Below are 13230 nucleotides of genomic sequence, written 5' to 3' on the forward strand. Positions count from 1 at the left end.
ATCCTCACCCATTCACTCTGATATTAAAGGAGTACTCCATAACTCTAACATTGTCATGACAACGGACAGTTATTTAAAAAATAATTAAATCGGATACAGCAGAGCCGTAGATATTGTCTTTTGTTTTATTCAATACATTCTTCTTCCTTGTTAAAACCTGGTACCTGCATGTACATTACCCACAATGCAACTTGATTCACTTGACTGTACATATTCAGGTGTGTTTGCTAGTAGTACGAAGATAAGGAGTCGGCTACAGAAGTCTGGTTATCTCACATTTTTCTAACTCCACACCCCCAGATTTTCAAACTTGTAGTTTTCAGCCCCAGCCGACATTAGCTCAAGTGATGTCACCTATCAGACTTTGTGCAGCTCTGTCTGGAGCCACAAAAGGCCTAATACAACATTTCCTCCACATATGCAAGACCTGTAAACTGTAAAAAAAAAAAAAATGATGGAGTTTCCCTTTAAAATACTCAAAACTCCCCCAAATCAAGTAAATGCTACAGCAGGCCAGATATTAAAGCCATTTTAGAGATCATAAGTAAAGCCTTTGATTTATCTTAGATAATTATAGACTATCTATTTAAACAAGAGCACCGATTAGTCAGATTATTTATATAATACCTACTGTAGATACATGCAAATTTGACCGATAAGAGGCCAGACTGTCAAAATGTATCAAGAATTTATGATCAAGTTACAGAAACAGCTGGTAAACTGTTCTCTTGTTCCTGTTGTCATACAAGTGCTGAATGTCTTTTACAACACAATTAGAGAAAAAGTGACATAAAGTGACCCTATTATTTTTCTTCTGCAACTTGATATAAAATTGCAAAATTTAGTTGTGAATTAAGGCATTGCTGTACAATCTGTCTGCTCTCTCATCTGGCTGGTGATATTTTGGGGTATTTTGAGTCTACGTGTTAGTCTCATCAATTAATTGATTTAGATTGGCCCTATTTGTTTTATTTTACTTATTTTGGATTGTTTTCAGGAGTCTTTAGGCTGTAATGTTTTATATAAATGTATTGGAGATTTTATTCATGTGTTTCAGTCCGATATTGTGATGTATTTTGATACATATTTTGTGTTTATTTGTTTTATGTGCTTGTTGTTTTGGCCCATCTTGGCCAGGACACTATTGAAAAAGTGTTTTTTTTATTCTCAATGAGGTTTTACTGATTAAATAAATGTTAAATAAAATACAAACATATTTTTCAATGGCCATCTACTGACTATAACAGTACACAGTGTATATGATGTGTACCAGTCAGGTTCAGAGCTGAAGAAGGTCATTGACCGAAAGTTGTATATATTAAAGTATCTTTATTGAGTAAGTGAAGACAGTGTGCGGATGTCCCGTCCTCTTTTTATACCACTAATTTTCAACAGCAAATGCAGTTTAAAAGGAAACGTAAAGCTGCCTCAGTTTCATCAAAGATAATGAGGAAACATTTTAATGCAAGTTGCAAAATGTTTAAACCGAACAAATCTGCAAAACGTTCAGTCAAAGTGCTTTTGTTGCCTAAATCTGACCATTATCAAAGTCCTGCATCTTCTACACTCCGACCACTTGTGTTGGGACTTTGCCACTGAACATAATCCAGACAGCAATTACTTTTCCCTCAAAATGTAATAGGCAAAAACAAATAAGTAGTGTTTAAATGTAATTTCTAGAGAGACAGAGTGGACTGATGTACAGATGACTTGTATTTTAAGTTTTTCATGTCCTCACTGCTGTTTGTGACACAGCTGATCATAATATCTTAATTCACAGAAATCTGGTTGTTTCTACCAGGTTTTCTTCCTATGTGAACAGATAGGAGCATCTATGTTTCCGCTGGTATCTGTAAATTGGCTGAAAAGTATACTTTTCTCAGGTTTCCCACAAGGGGTCAATCCTTGGACCTTTGCTTTTAAATCATACATGCTTCCACTTCTGGTAAGTAAAGATAATATGTTCAGTTTATCAGTTATACTGCAATGGCACACATTTTCCACTCATCAGGTTATCTCTGTTGTGTTAAGAAGCTTGTAAAATTGTGCTGAATTTAATCTAATAACTAGGACACACATTTTATCACTTGAAACATACAACCGAACAAGATTCATACATCAAAAATGAAAAGTGGATCATGTGTTTATCTCGAACGGGTTAGACTATTGGAACGCTGTGTCAGCTGGATTGTTTTCTGGAGAGAACAATCACAAGCATATAGATGCACACAAACATACTGTATTATCCCTCCAATAAACTTCTGACATGCTCACTGACTACAATCCAATTCTGTCACGACAGATCTTCATGTAGTGGTTGTGGTGAGAAGATAAGAAAAGATAAGAAGGTCTGGTGAGGAAGATTTTTGTCCTATCAAGACTGTGTCCACTTTCAAAAGTATTCTGTATGTTTGATTTTACTTTTACTTTTTTGTGTGTATTTTCTTCACATGAAATTAAATTTGCCTTATAAATAAAAGCTTTCCAGATTTTCCTACAACCAGGCTACCACACATTGACTTCTTCTGCTACTTTTGCTACTTTTTGGTTTTGTACTTGTCTCCTTGGATGATGAGAACATTTAAGGTACTGCTGTCGTACTATAATAAAGATAATATCAAAAGATTTGGTTGTACTGGTTATTTGGAGAACAGCGTCTTCTGTGATACTACTCCTGAGAGTTACTATAGTCAGAAAATTTCAAATCTGTCACATAGAGGCTTTATGAAGAATTAGAAGTGCAGCAAATGGTTCACCTGTTCATTTGAATGCAACTTGCTCACATAGTGCATGTGGCAAAAATGTCTCTCCTCCTGGTTAGTTTCCATGTTATGAGGCCAATGACACATGCTTAACCCTGGGCTAAAATTAAGTTTTTCTAATACAGTTTACATATCATGTCACCAATGTGTCTTTTATATTGGCCGTCAATGTGGAAAATACCCTGCTGTGCTGTGGAGGATTTTCTTAATTGCAGGTTGGTAAGTGGGAAAAAAGTGGAAAGAGGTACTATTACTGTATCCATGTCGATAACATGTCAAGAAAAGCTGCTGTGCTAATGGCAACCGTGTGTTTTCAGCTACAGTTGGCTGAACAGCTCACCAAGCAGAACAAACTATGGGACATTCAGACAGTAACTTTGTGTTTCTAGGCTGTGTTGTCTGTCGGATGAGTCTTTTTCCTCCAAGGTACTGCTGCTATTTGGCTAGGTTAGCTCATGTTAGTGCTGCTGACTCAAGGAAAAGCTAGAAGCTAAAAGAAACCAGCAAAAACAACTGCAAGAGAAGAGCAATTCACTATGTAAGTGTTTCTAGATCCTAAACGTTTGTACAGTATGGTTTTATTGTGTACATTGTTGGTACAGCTAATAGTAGTATTACGTTCTTGTTCAGACTTTTGCAAATCCTGGGTTTGCTGGCTCTCCAAGTGAGTGAGCGGAGAATTGGTATGTTTTTTACAACATGTCTTTGAAACTAAACAATAAAATTAAATTTGAAAAAATAAAGCATTAGGAAAAGAGTGTGGTCACTGTTAAATTAAAACAATGTTGACCTAAGGACCTTATTTACAACATCATGCAACTTCTTTTGCTTCTGAGACCCCAAATTCATAATTTTAAATGGTCACATACATTTACAAGTTACATTACACGTTAGATACATAGACATATGTATACACGTTACATTCCCAAATAGAATATGTTACATGGTTGGGATTGGCAAAGATACAGAGAAATTTGGCTGACTTTTCAGAAGTGGAATAGCCTTCACATGTGACACAAATTCACCCCACGTTCACTTTCCATCAGGCCTCCTTTGCAGTTCCTTACTACTTTGTCCACCCACAACCCCAGCTCCTCCTTTAGGAAGATTGTGTTCTTCCTGACCAATGTCTACTGAATGTACAGCAATGAGGGAGCCATAAAAACAAATATAACACTGTGGTAAGCATTAATAAACCTCCTAAATCAATACATGCATTGTCTGAACAGTGGTAATATATTACAACACACACAGATGGGAGGGCTAAAGAGGATGTGGGGGGTGTGATAAAAGGATTATAAAAGCAGGTATCAGATAATATCCTCTGGTCTTGCATGAGAAGGAGAAACCATCCTTGACAGCCACTCAGGTGAGTAACACAGCTTTCCTCACGGGAAAATATCTGGTCTTACACATGAACATTTGCATGCTGCACAGGTAAATCTATCTTAAAACACACCTGAAAGTCAATATATCTTTGTATCAGTTCTGATTAATAATGCTGCAATCATAAACATCTTTTATGTGAAACAACAGTTGTAATTTAAGTACAGGTGATTACTTATTATTCTTATGAGTTCTCTGATATGACCACAAACATATTAGTTTGAGAGTTAGATCTTTTTTTTGTTACTATATTTATAAATCAATTATATGTCTGGTTTCTTTTATTTGTCAGGAACAGTGATTTGTTGGGAAGGACGGGATCATCAAACAGCCACCAAAATTTTCTAATTTTAAATTTTAAATTTTAAAATATCTTAGAAATATTAGTAACATATCATTTAAGTTGATTTGAAACTACTTACTCTGACATGTAGTATATGTTTAACATAAATTATGAGTTTGGGTCTGCCTAAAATGGGGCTGTAAACTCTTTTCATCGACTTAAAAAAATGGTAATTCAGGTGTTCTTTCTCCTAAGTTTGTTTTTGCGGACATGACAATGCTGAAGTGGGTGTAAGTTTTAATTAATGCAGTTTGTAGGCAAAGAATAAATTTCCTGTTTGTGACCTAGGAACGTTAGATAACGTGAACCAGAGCATATTGCATGTGTGCTTGAAGAGAAATTGACTAAATCTGTATGTTTGTGCTTTTGTGTTTCCAGCGGCACTGCTTGCCATCCAGAGAGCCTCCTTTAAGACACTGTCTGTGTGTTTTATTCCCTGCTTTTGTGGAGCTGACACTGACACACAACGCTGCAACAATGCGAGTGACTCTTCCTGTACTGACTCTTTGTCTACTTGGCGCAGGTAAAAAAACAATTTACTATGCAGATTTTTATGTAGATTTCTTGGGAACACAACTCATAAGCATTTATAATTTTTTTTATCGTTTTTATAGATTGTAACTACTGACTTTACAAATGGTTACTTACATATTTACCAATGATTTATATAGATCAGGGTTTCTCTTTCTAATAATCCACAAATTCTGCAGGTAAAAAAGGTTAATAAGTCATCATCAACTCAGCAGTTGTCAGTGTTAATATGTTTAGTAGATTCTGGTCCATATTGTTTGCAGTAGTTAAGAGGTCAAATGGTCCGGCAGTTAGTTTTTAATCGATGCTCATAACTGATCGATGAATATTTATTAGCATTAATAATAAAGAGTTACATTTGCCTTATTAGAAAGTGGTAAAACATGTTTTTTTAGGACACAACATATAACAGTAGAAGCTAATAACTTCCACATCAGTGGGTTCAAACAACTAAAAATTGGCAATTTAAGTGAGCATAAAACACTAGCAAAGGGATGATAGTGATTACTTCTTTAGACGTTTCAAGCCTTCAAATGTCGTGAAAGATGTCATAAAGATGTCCTAAAGATAAAATATGTGCTGTGCAATAAACTGTGAGGAGGAAATGGAAAGTAAGTGCGTGGAGGTTAGATTGTGGAACAGTGGACATGCTCACCTTAAACTCCCACGTGTGACATTAGTAATTGGCCTGAGCAATACAAAACGCTACCCCCAACCTGTTGTACCATCTCATGTGATGGTATGATGATTATTTGTCATTTCATTTAACAGGAGAGAAATCCATTGCATGGTGTTGACACATTTTGTGGTAAAGGAATGTAATAATTGGAGGAATGTAATAAAAATATCATGGGACACACAGCAAAATTAATTACATTTTATGAGTCTGTACTATTACAGCGAGCTAGCTTACTTTTGTTCATTGTGAAAATAAATGTATGACTTTACAATTTGCCGTCGTATTTTGACGGGATGATAGAAGGATTGGGTGCTGGACAAATGTTGTAGCATTTCAGGTGAAAATTAATCAAAGATTCAGAGTCATAAATGCTGATATTGTTGGTTAAAAGGGTTAGTCATAGTCATATATAGGCTTAAAGATTAGGTTTATTATATTTGAGACTGTCCTCTTTATTAATATACTATCTCTTACACATACAGTTAAGACCACTGTCATTATTCTCGATCATTAAATTGCCCCATAAATACTGTTGATGATGATCGACTAAAAGACTTGCATCAGGACTTCATCTGAACAGCAAACATTTCAATAGTGTAAAAATCTCTAATAAAATTTTACAAAATCAAAGTTTAGAGGAAGTCAGTACTTGTGTACAGCTGATTCTTGAATTTGTGGAATCTTGAGCTAAATATTTTAAAGGGTTAATGCAAAATTTTAATGTGTTATTTGGAACATTTTTAATGATTCTTCTTAAATCGATTTCTTTCGTCTTTTTGCTTTTATTAATTCAGTAGCTCTGAGTACTGGCGCCCCCAATGTCCAACCCCGAACTGCGGCACCCATGCCACGCGCTAATGTCACACACGACGCAACTGCAACTGCCACACCCGAGGGAACCGCAACTGCCAAACCCGACGCAACTGCAACTGCCAAACCCGACGCAACTGCCAAACCCGAGGTAACTGCAACTGCCAAACCCGACGCAACTGCAACTGCCAAACCCGACGCAACTGCAACTGCCAAACCCGACGCAACTGCAACTGCCAAACCTGACGCAACTGCAACTGCCAAACCCAACGCAACTGCAACTGCCAAACCCGACGCAACTGCAACTGCCAAACCCAACGCAACTGCAACAGCCAAACCCGAGACAACCGCAACAGTCAAACCCGAGACAACCGCAACAGTCAAACCCGAGACAACCGCAACAGTCAAACCTGACACGGAATCTACCCATGAGCCTGAGCCAGAACCATCAGACGAGCTTTCACCTGGGGCCATTGCCGGTATTACCATCGGCTCTCTCGCTGGGGTGGCTGCTGTAGGTGAGTACAATACACAAGCACACCTTTTACGTAACACCTAATTTCTGCTTCCTCAATAATCATTATCCTGTTATCCATTAACAAGAACACACTGGAGATTTGATATTGGACAAAGCAGGGAGAAAAAGTTTTCTTGGCCCTGCTGCTCCCTTATTGATCCTGAGGATATGGATTGATGCAAATTTTGCTATTGAAATCAACCTAACAGGAGATGAACAGTCACTGCCATTTCCACAAGCAAACAGAGAAGTGAAGAGAAGAGAGGGAAAGAGCAGGACTGACACTGTAATGTTAAGCAGAGATCGGGTTGTAGCAGCAAAATATGAAGATCCCTCACTGTTCCAAAGCTATGGAACAATCAGAATTATGATATTAAGATACTAAAGATAGAAAATCATACTGTAATTTAGAGTCAATAAGTAAAGATCATGAAATTTCAAAAAATATAAGATTTCTAGTTAAAGACGACAAATTATTGCATCTTAATTGTTTACTCACATCCCTATTTTTTTTAAGTAAATCATAATTTTTCTTAGAAAGTCAAAAATCTGACTCACTATCTCATAATTTTTTACCTGTTATCTGATAATTTTGGCCAAATTAGTTTGATTTAGTATTTCATAAATTTGACTGACCATGTGTATTTTTTATCTTTTTTTTTTTTTTTGTGTATTTGTATGGTTTTTTTGGGTTTTTTTTTTTCATTTCCTGGTTGTAACGAGCCTCCATATAAATCAGCTTTCCATCTGAACAATGGATGTTGCTGTCAAGTTACAAGCAAACACATGCAAACTGGCAGTGATATGATAATGCATAATTAAAAAAAATAAAATAAATAAATGTAATCATATGACACATAAATCATCAACGATGGGGTGTTACATACTTAGTTTATCCATGTTTTTATATTGTACATTCACACATAAAAAAGACAAATTGAAGAATAATTAAAACACCCAAAACAGTCCAAAATGCTTCAAACTCCATTTTAAGGTGATAAACATTTAAAAAAAAAACATTTATCTGTTTTTTTCAGGTGGTGGTGTCTTTGGTGCACTGAAGTTCACTGGGAGGATCTGAGAGAAGAAAGGATCCAAATTCAATTTTGACCCTTTTAACTGGACAGTGAAAAACTTATATTGTCTGAAAGGCCCAAATCGGAATACAGATGACATCATGGGCGAAGAGGAAGACATAAAGATAAATTTGACTTTGCTATTTTAACTTTCTGGCTACAAGTCAGGAAATAATCCTTAGATGATAGAAAATGTATTTTACATTGGGGATGTTATGTTTTTTTTAATTGGCAGAGCATGTGACATAATTTATATATGATAGATATATATATAAGTGTGCTTTTTGGAAAAGTATGGAAACTGCTTGTCTAATGGAATCAATATAACCAGGAGTGTTTGAAAGCGAATTTCTCTTAATGTTAATGTTCACTCTTTGGGATTTCTGTTAAACATTAACGAGATAGATTATGTAAGAAGTATTTTTTTATGATGGCAGTACATGATGTGTGCAGTTCCTGTAATCAGACGTCAGTGCCACTATGCCAATGATTAAATATAAACTGTAAGTTGCACTTTCTTGGTTGCACTAACTAAATTCTATGGAAGTTAACAGAAACACCAGAAAGTAGGAATTTATTGTAACTTGAACTATGGCCCATTTTTTCCCCGCTGAACTCAAATAAAACAGCTTATTATATCAAACACTGTAAATATTATTAACCACTGCTCAAATATTGCGAAATCGAATTCACTGTATGCAAATCCCACAGGAAATGAGTCTATGTTAGAGCAGTGCTTGATGTATTTCAGAAATTATATATATGAGTTACATATATTGTGATTTACAGGAATCGTTCTTTAGCTGAGTAACTTTATGGAGTTTTTGGTATGGGCTTTTGAACCTAATTTTTGTATTTTCTTTAAGAAAACACTTTCAACTCACTGTGTTTAATACATATTTTAAAATGTATGAATAAAATATTTTAATACATTTTCACACTTTTTTTTCAATTGACTTCTGTGACATCACATCTCATCTTTATTATATAATGTAACAATAGCTTAAGCTCACTGGTTAAAGTCCAGGTGTTTATGATATAAGTGCTCCCCTGTAAACCTAAGTTGTTTGTTCATTTTTTATGAGCGTAATGAGGATACAGTATAATATGTGTACGTACGTCATGAAGATGAGACAAGATTAGAGTCTTAAATTAGTTGTTGCAGCACATAAGAACTTTCTGTCTAATTGTAGACAAACTAGTGTCAGGTCAGTGCTTCAGGTCAACATTGGTAAAGACTGAGCAATAAAGTTTGTTACTGACTTTGGAAAAAGCAGTCTGACAAAAAAACCCACTTGATTCCAGGGTCATGTCTTGGTGAGGGCTGTCTAAAATTGTGGTAACTTGTCAAAATTTAACATAATGTTACATGCAACCTGATATTATTATCTCATCTTCTTGATAATGTATGCTGATCAACAAAGGTCGATCACAGGACATTTACTGTTACTGTATATTGTCATGACATTGGGGAGCAGGTGAACCCAAATGCAGAGACTGGGCGGGCACAAGGAACTGAAGAATATATTTATTAATTAACACAGGAACAGCAAACAGGAGTGTAGGCAGGCAACTAAACTGAACAAATGATCCAACAAGACTGAACTGAAAACCAGGACTTGAATACAAACTAAACTAATCAGACAACAAGAAACAGGTGACAAGACAAAGGGGCAGGCTGGGAGCTGATAGGCTGGGAAAACATCAGGGAACAGGGCAGGGCTAACGAACATGATGCAGGGCATGTGTGGAAGGAAAGTTATGCAGGAACACAGGAGGTAAACAGAGCAAACAGAAAACCAAAACCCAGAAAACACAATTAGGCTCAAGAAAGCCCCAAATGCCAGCAGGCCAAATGCAAACAAAACACACTCTGCTACTGTACAGAGCTAAATGTGCTGCAAGATAAACTAAGACATGCAAACTCCTGAAGTCCAAAACATAGATCTCTTCCACAACCCAAAAACCAATTCACCACTTGGAGTGAAAACTGCATGAAAAGCATCAAACCTGGAAGTACAGAAAAACAAGCCCAAAACACATTCTCAGGTAGTAAAACAAACAAACTCATTCTGCATCATGTTAGTATTATTTATGAAGTATTACTTCAGCGCTGTATGCTCACATGTATACAAACTTAAATGTCAGGACAAAAGTTAACTACATTAAGCAATAATATCTCAAGGGGTCCTTCAATACAATACTATCTTATCTGTCCATCTTCCACTCAGTCCAGACTTAACATCACAGTCAGAGACATCAGGTCTCTGGTGGGCTGATGGAGAATGGCAGATAGGGACACAGAATCAGACTGCAAACATATTCCACTCAAGTTCCTAACAAGGTATAATATCTACATAAGAGAAAGAGATAATCATGATTATAACTGTACTATTCTGTTTATATGCCTGTTTATTTCAGTCCCCATGTAGTGGTTTAGGCCTCAGCAGAACTTAATGGACTCTGCTTGTTTGCAGCATGGAGGTATTGATCAATAACCACATCTTTCACTATTACACTGTTTACTAGAAGACATGGTCACACTGATATACTGTCAGTATCATAAACAAAGCCAAAATCCGTTGTTAGCAAGGAATAAATATGATGATATTTATAATCAGTGCTGGGTAATTTTATACAGTCGGGGGATTTTTAATTTTTGGGTGCTGTAAGTATTGCTTTGTCACTCTATCATTTTCAGAGCTGGCTGTGTTTGCTGTCTTATCTTTGAGTGGGAGGCCCGACATCTGTACATTTTCACAATAGTTTCAGAACATGTTAGCTTAGTGCGGGGAATGGGGACATAGGGAGATTTGTAACCCTTGTCAAAAACTCCTGTAGGATTTTTGTCTTTTCCAATAGAGTCCTTTAGGATTTCTATACAGTTTAAAAAGCGTTCTATACCCTTTATAAGAAAAAAGTTTGGTTCTATGTATCTATTTGGTTTCAATTTGATTTTTTGGGTTTTAAATTGTGTTTAAACTTGTTTCTATTTTAATTTCACTGTCTTTATGCTTGTATGTGTATACATGTGTGTCTGTCTTTGTGAAGCACTTTGGTGCTTTGGTACTTTAAAAAGTTTTTAAAGTTTTTTAAAGTGCTATATAAATAAAATAAACTTGAAACATGAAACTTCCTCCAGAATTTTCACAGTCCTATTGGAAATACTGTTTTTCTATTGGATCTTAAATATATTTGAAAAGTCACAAATATATTCTTTAATCTTTATTACTATGAAAATTAGCAATTTCACTCTTGTTCCTTAGTTATGATGGATTCTTGGAAAATCATGTAAAGTTTTGGGACTACTGCACCTCAGCTTATGTGCTTGACTTTGTCTGTTAAGGATTAAATTTAAGATCATAAATATATTCATGCCTACAATCATCATATAACTAGGAATTCTGTTTACAAGATACAGTGCAGGTTTGGTTGAACTAGTTTTACAGTCAAATTTTTACAATAAAAGTAAACATTTTTCCACATTCAGATTGCACTTTAATACAATTATAGTGCAATTACAAACCTTCCACCAAAATAGAAGGAGTACCTATTTACGTGTCCTCCTAGTTCGTTAGCTAGCTGCCAGTCTATGTAGGAAGTGTTATTATGGATCCCATTGCTTTTCTTGGCAAGACACGCCCTTGAGTAGTATTCAGGTGCTGGGATTGGCCAGGCGTCCACACTCGCTATTTTCCAAACTACATATAATACAGCCTCTATGCTTGGCTCAAAGTGTTAACTCGTAGTCCTTCAGAATTGGTATTTCCCATTACTCAACACCAGACTCAATTTCCAATTTCCAATTTAATTTAGCAGACGCTTTTATCCAAAGCGACGTACATCTGACAGCTGATACAACACAAGCAGTCAGGAGACAACAACACAAGTGCCATAAAGTTAAGTTTGAGTCCAACAGGATGTAGATGCCAACAGGCGGTGCACCGAGGCAATGCATAGAGTACTTAGAAGCAGATTTTGGGGGGGGGGGGGTTTCTACCTTCAGTCCATCAAATCCAGAGTGCTCGCAAAAAAGCTGGGTCTTAAAGATTGAGAGGGACTCTGCAGATTGAACAGAGTTTGGTAAGTCGTTCCACCACTGGGGATCTACAGAGGAGAAGAGTCTAACTAGAGACTTAGGGCCCTGTTGTGGTGGTACCAGGCGCCTTTCATTGGCAGAGCGTAGAGCAGGAGGGAGCATAGACCTGAATGAGGGAGTTTAAGTAGGCAGGAGCCGTTTTAGTTGCTGTTTTGTAAGCGAGTGTTAGGGTTTTGAATTTGATGCAGGCATGACCTGTGCTTTTTTGGGCTGGTTGAAGACTAGCCATGCCGTCGCGTTCTGGATCATCTGCAGAGGTTTGAATGTACATACGGGGAGGCCTGCCAGTAAGGAGTTGCATGATATTATGAGAGCCTGTACTAGGAGTTGTGCTGCATGCTCAGACAGGTAGGGTCTGATCTTCCTAACGCTGTACAGGGCAAACTGATACGACCGAGCGATTGGGGCCACGTGAACCTTAAAGGTTAGTTGGTCATCGATCATGACACCCAAGTTACGGGCAGACTTTGTGGGCATGATCTGGATTGATTCGAGTTGGATGCTGATGTTCTGTTGTATATAGGGACTGGCTGGAATGATAAGGAGCCCGGTCTTAGAGACTTAGAGACCAGACACCCACTGAACATACAGTTAGGAATGGAGCATGGACGCCTGGCCAATCCTAGCGCTTGAATGCTATGCAGGCCATGTCTTGCCAAAAAGAACAGTTGGATCCATAATAATGCATCCAGGAATCAATCTGGCAATCGATAAGAAAACAGATAGCAATTTACAGCAGAAGCAAAAACGAGAAGGAGGGGAAGAAGCCATACTTACACTTTGTTGGACGTGAAGAAGCAAACGCATTCATAATATTTATTTGATCATCTAGAACTACAATAGGTAGCAAGACAAATCTAAGGCATCACAAGATGATTTACTCAATAGAAAAGTAGAAATTAGTGATTTCTGTTGCATCAAATAATGTTTATTTTCTTGTCCATTACCCCCCAAAAAATTCAAATAAAACAATATCAGTCTTTGGTTGAACTAGTCATAACTAGTGGATGCTACCAGAGAAGAGGGG

The 13230-nt window shown here is 36.8% G+C and overlaps 1 protein-coding gene across 1 annotated transcript; it reads left to right on the forward strand.

Annotated features, from left to right (window-relative positions):
• Positions 1–4160: 4160 nt before the first annotated feature.
• LOC122995742 (transcriptional regulatory protein AlgP-like) lies at positions 4161–9042 on the forward strand. Its single transcript, XM_044371104.1, has 4 exons — positions 4161–4199; positions 4870–5014; positions 6496–7029; positions 8066–9042. The coding sequence occupies exons 2-4, from the start codon at positions 4969–4971 to the stop codon at positions 8107–8109; spliced, it is 624 nt and encodes a 207-aa protein (XP_044227039.1). The 5' UTR covers positions 4161–4199; positions 4870–4968; the 3' UTR covers positions 8110–9042.
• The last annotated feature ends 4188 nt before the right edge of the window (positions 9043–13230 follow it).

Source organism: Thunnus albacares, chromosome 13 (assembly GCF_914725855.1).
Source record: "Thunnus albacares chromosome 13, fThuAlb1.1, whole genome shotgun sequence".
Classification (NCBI taxonomy): domain Eukaryota; kingdom Metazoa; phylum Chordata; class Actinopteri; order Scombriformes; family Scombridae; genus Thunnus; species Thunnus albacares.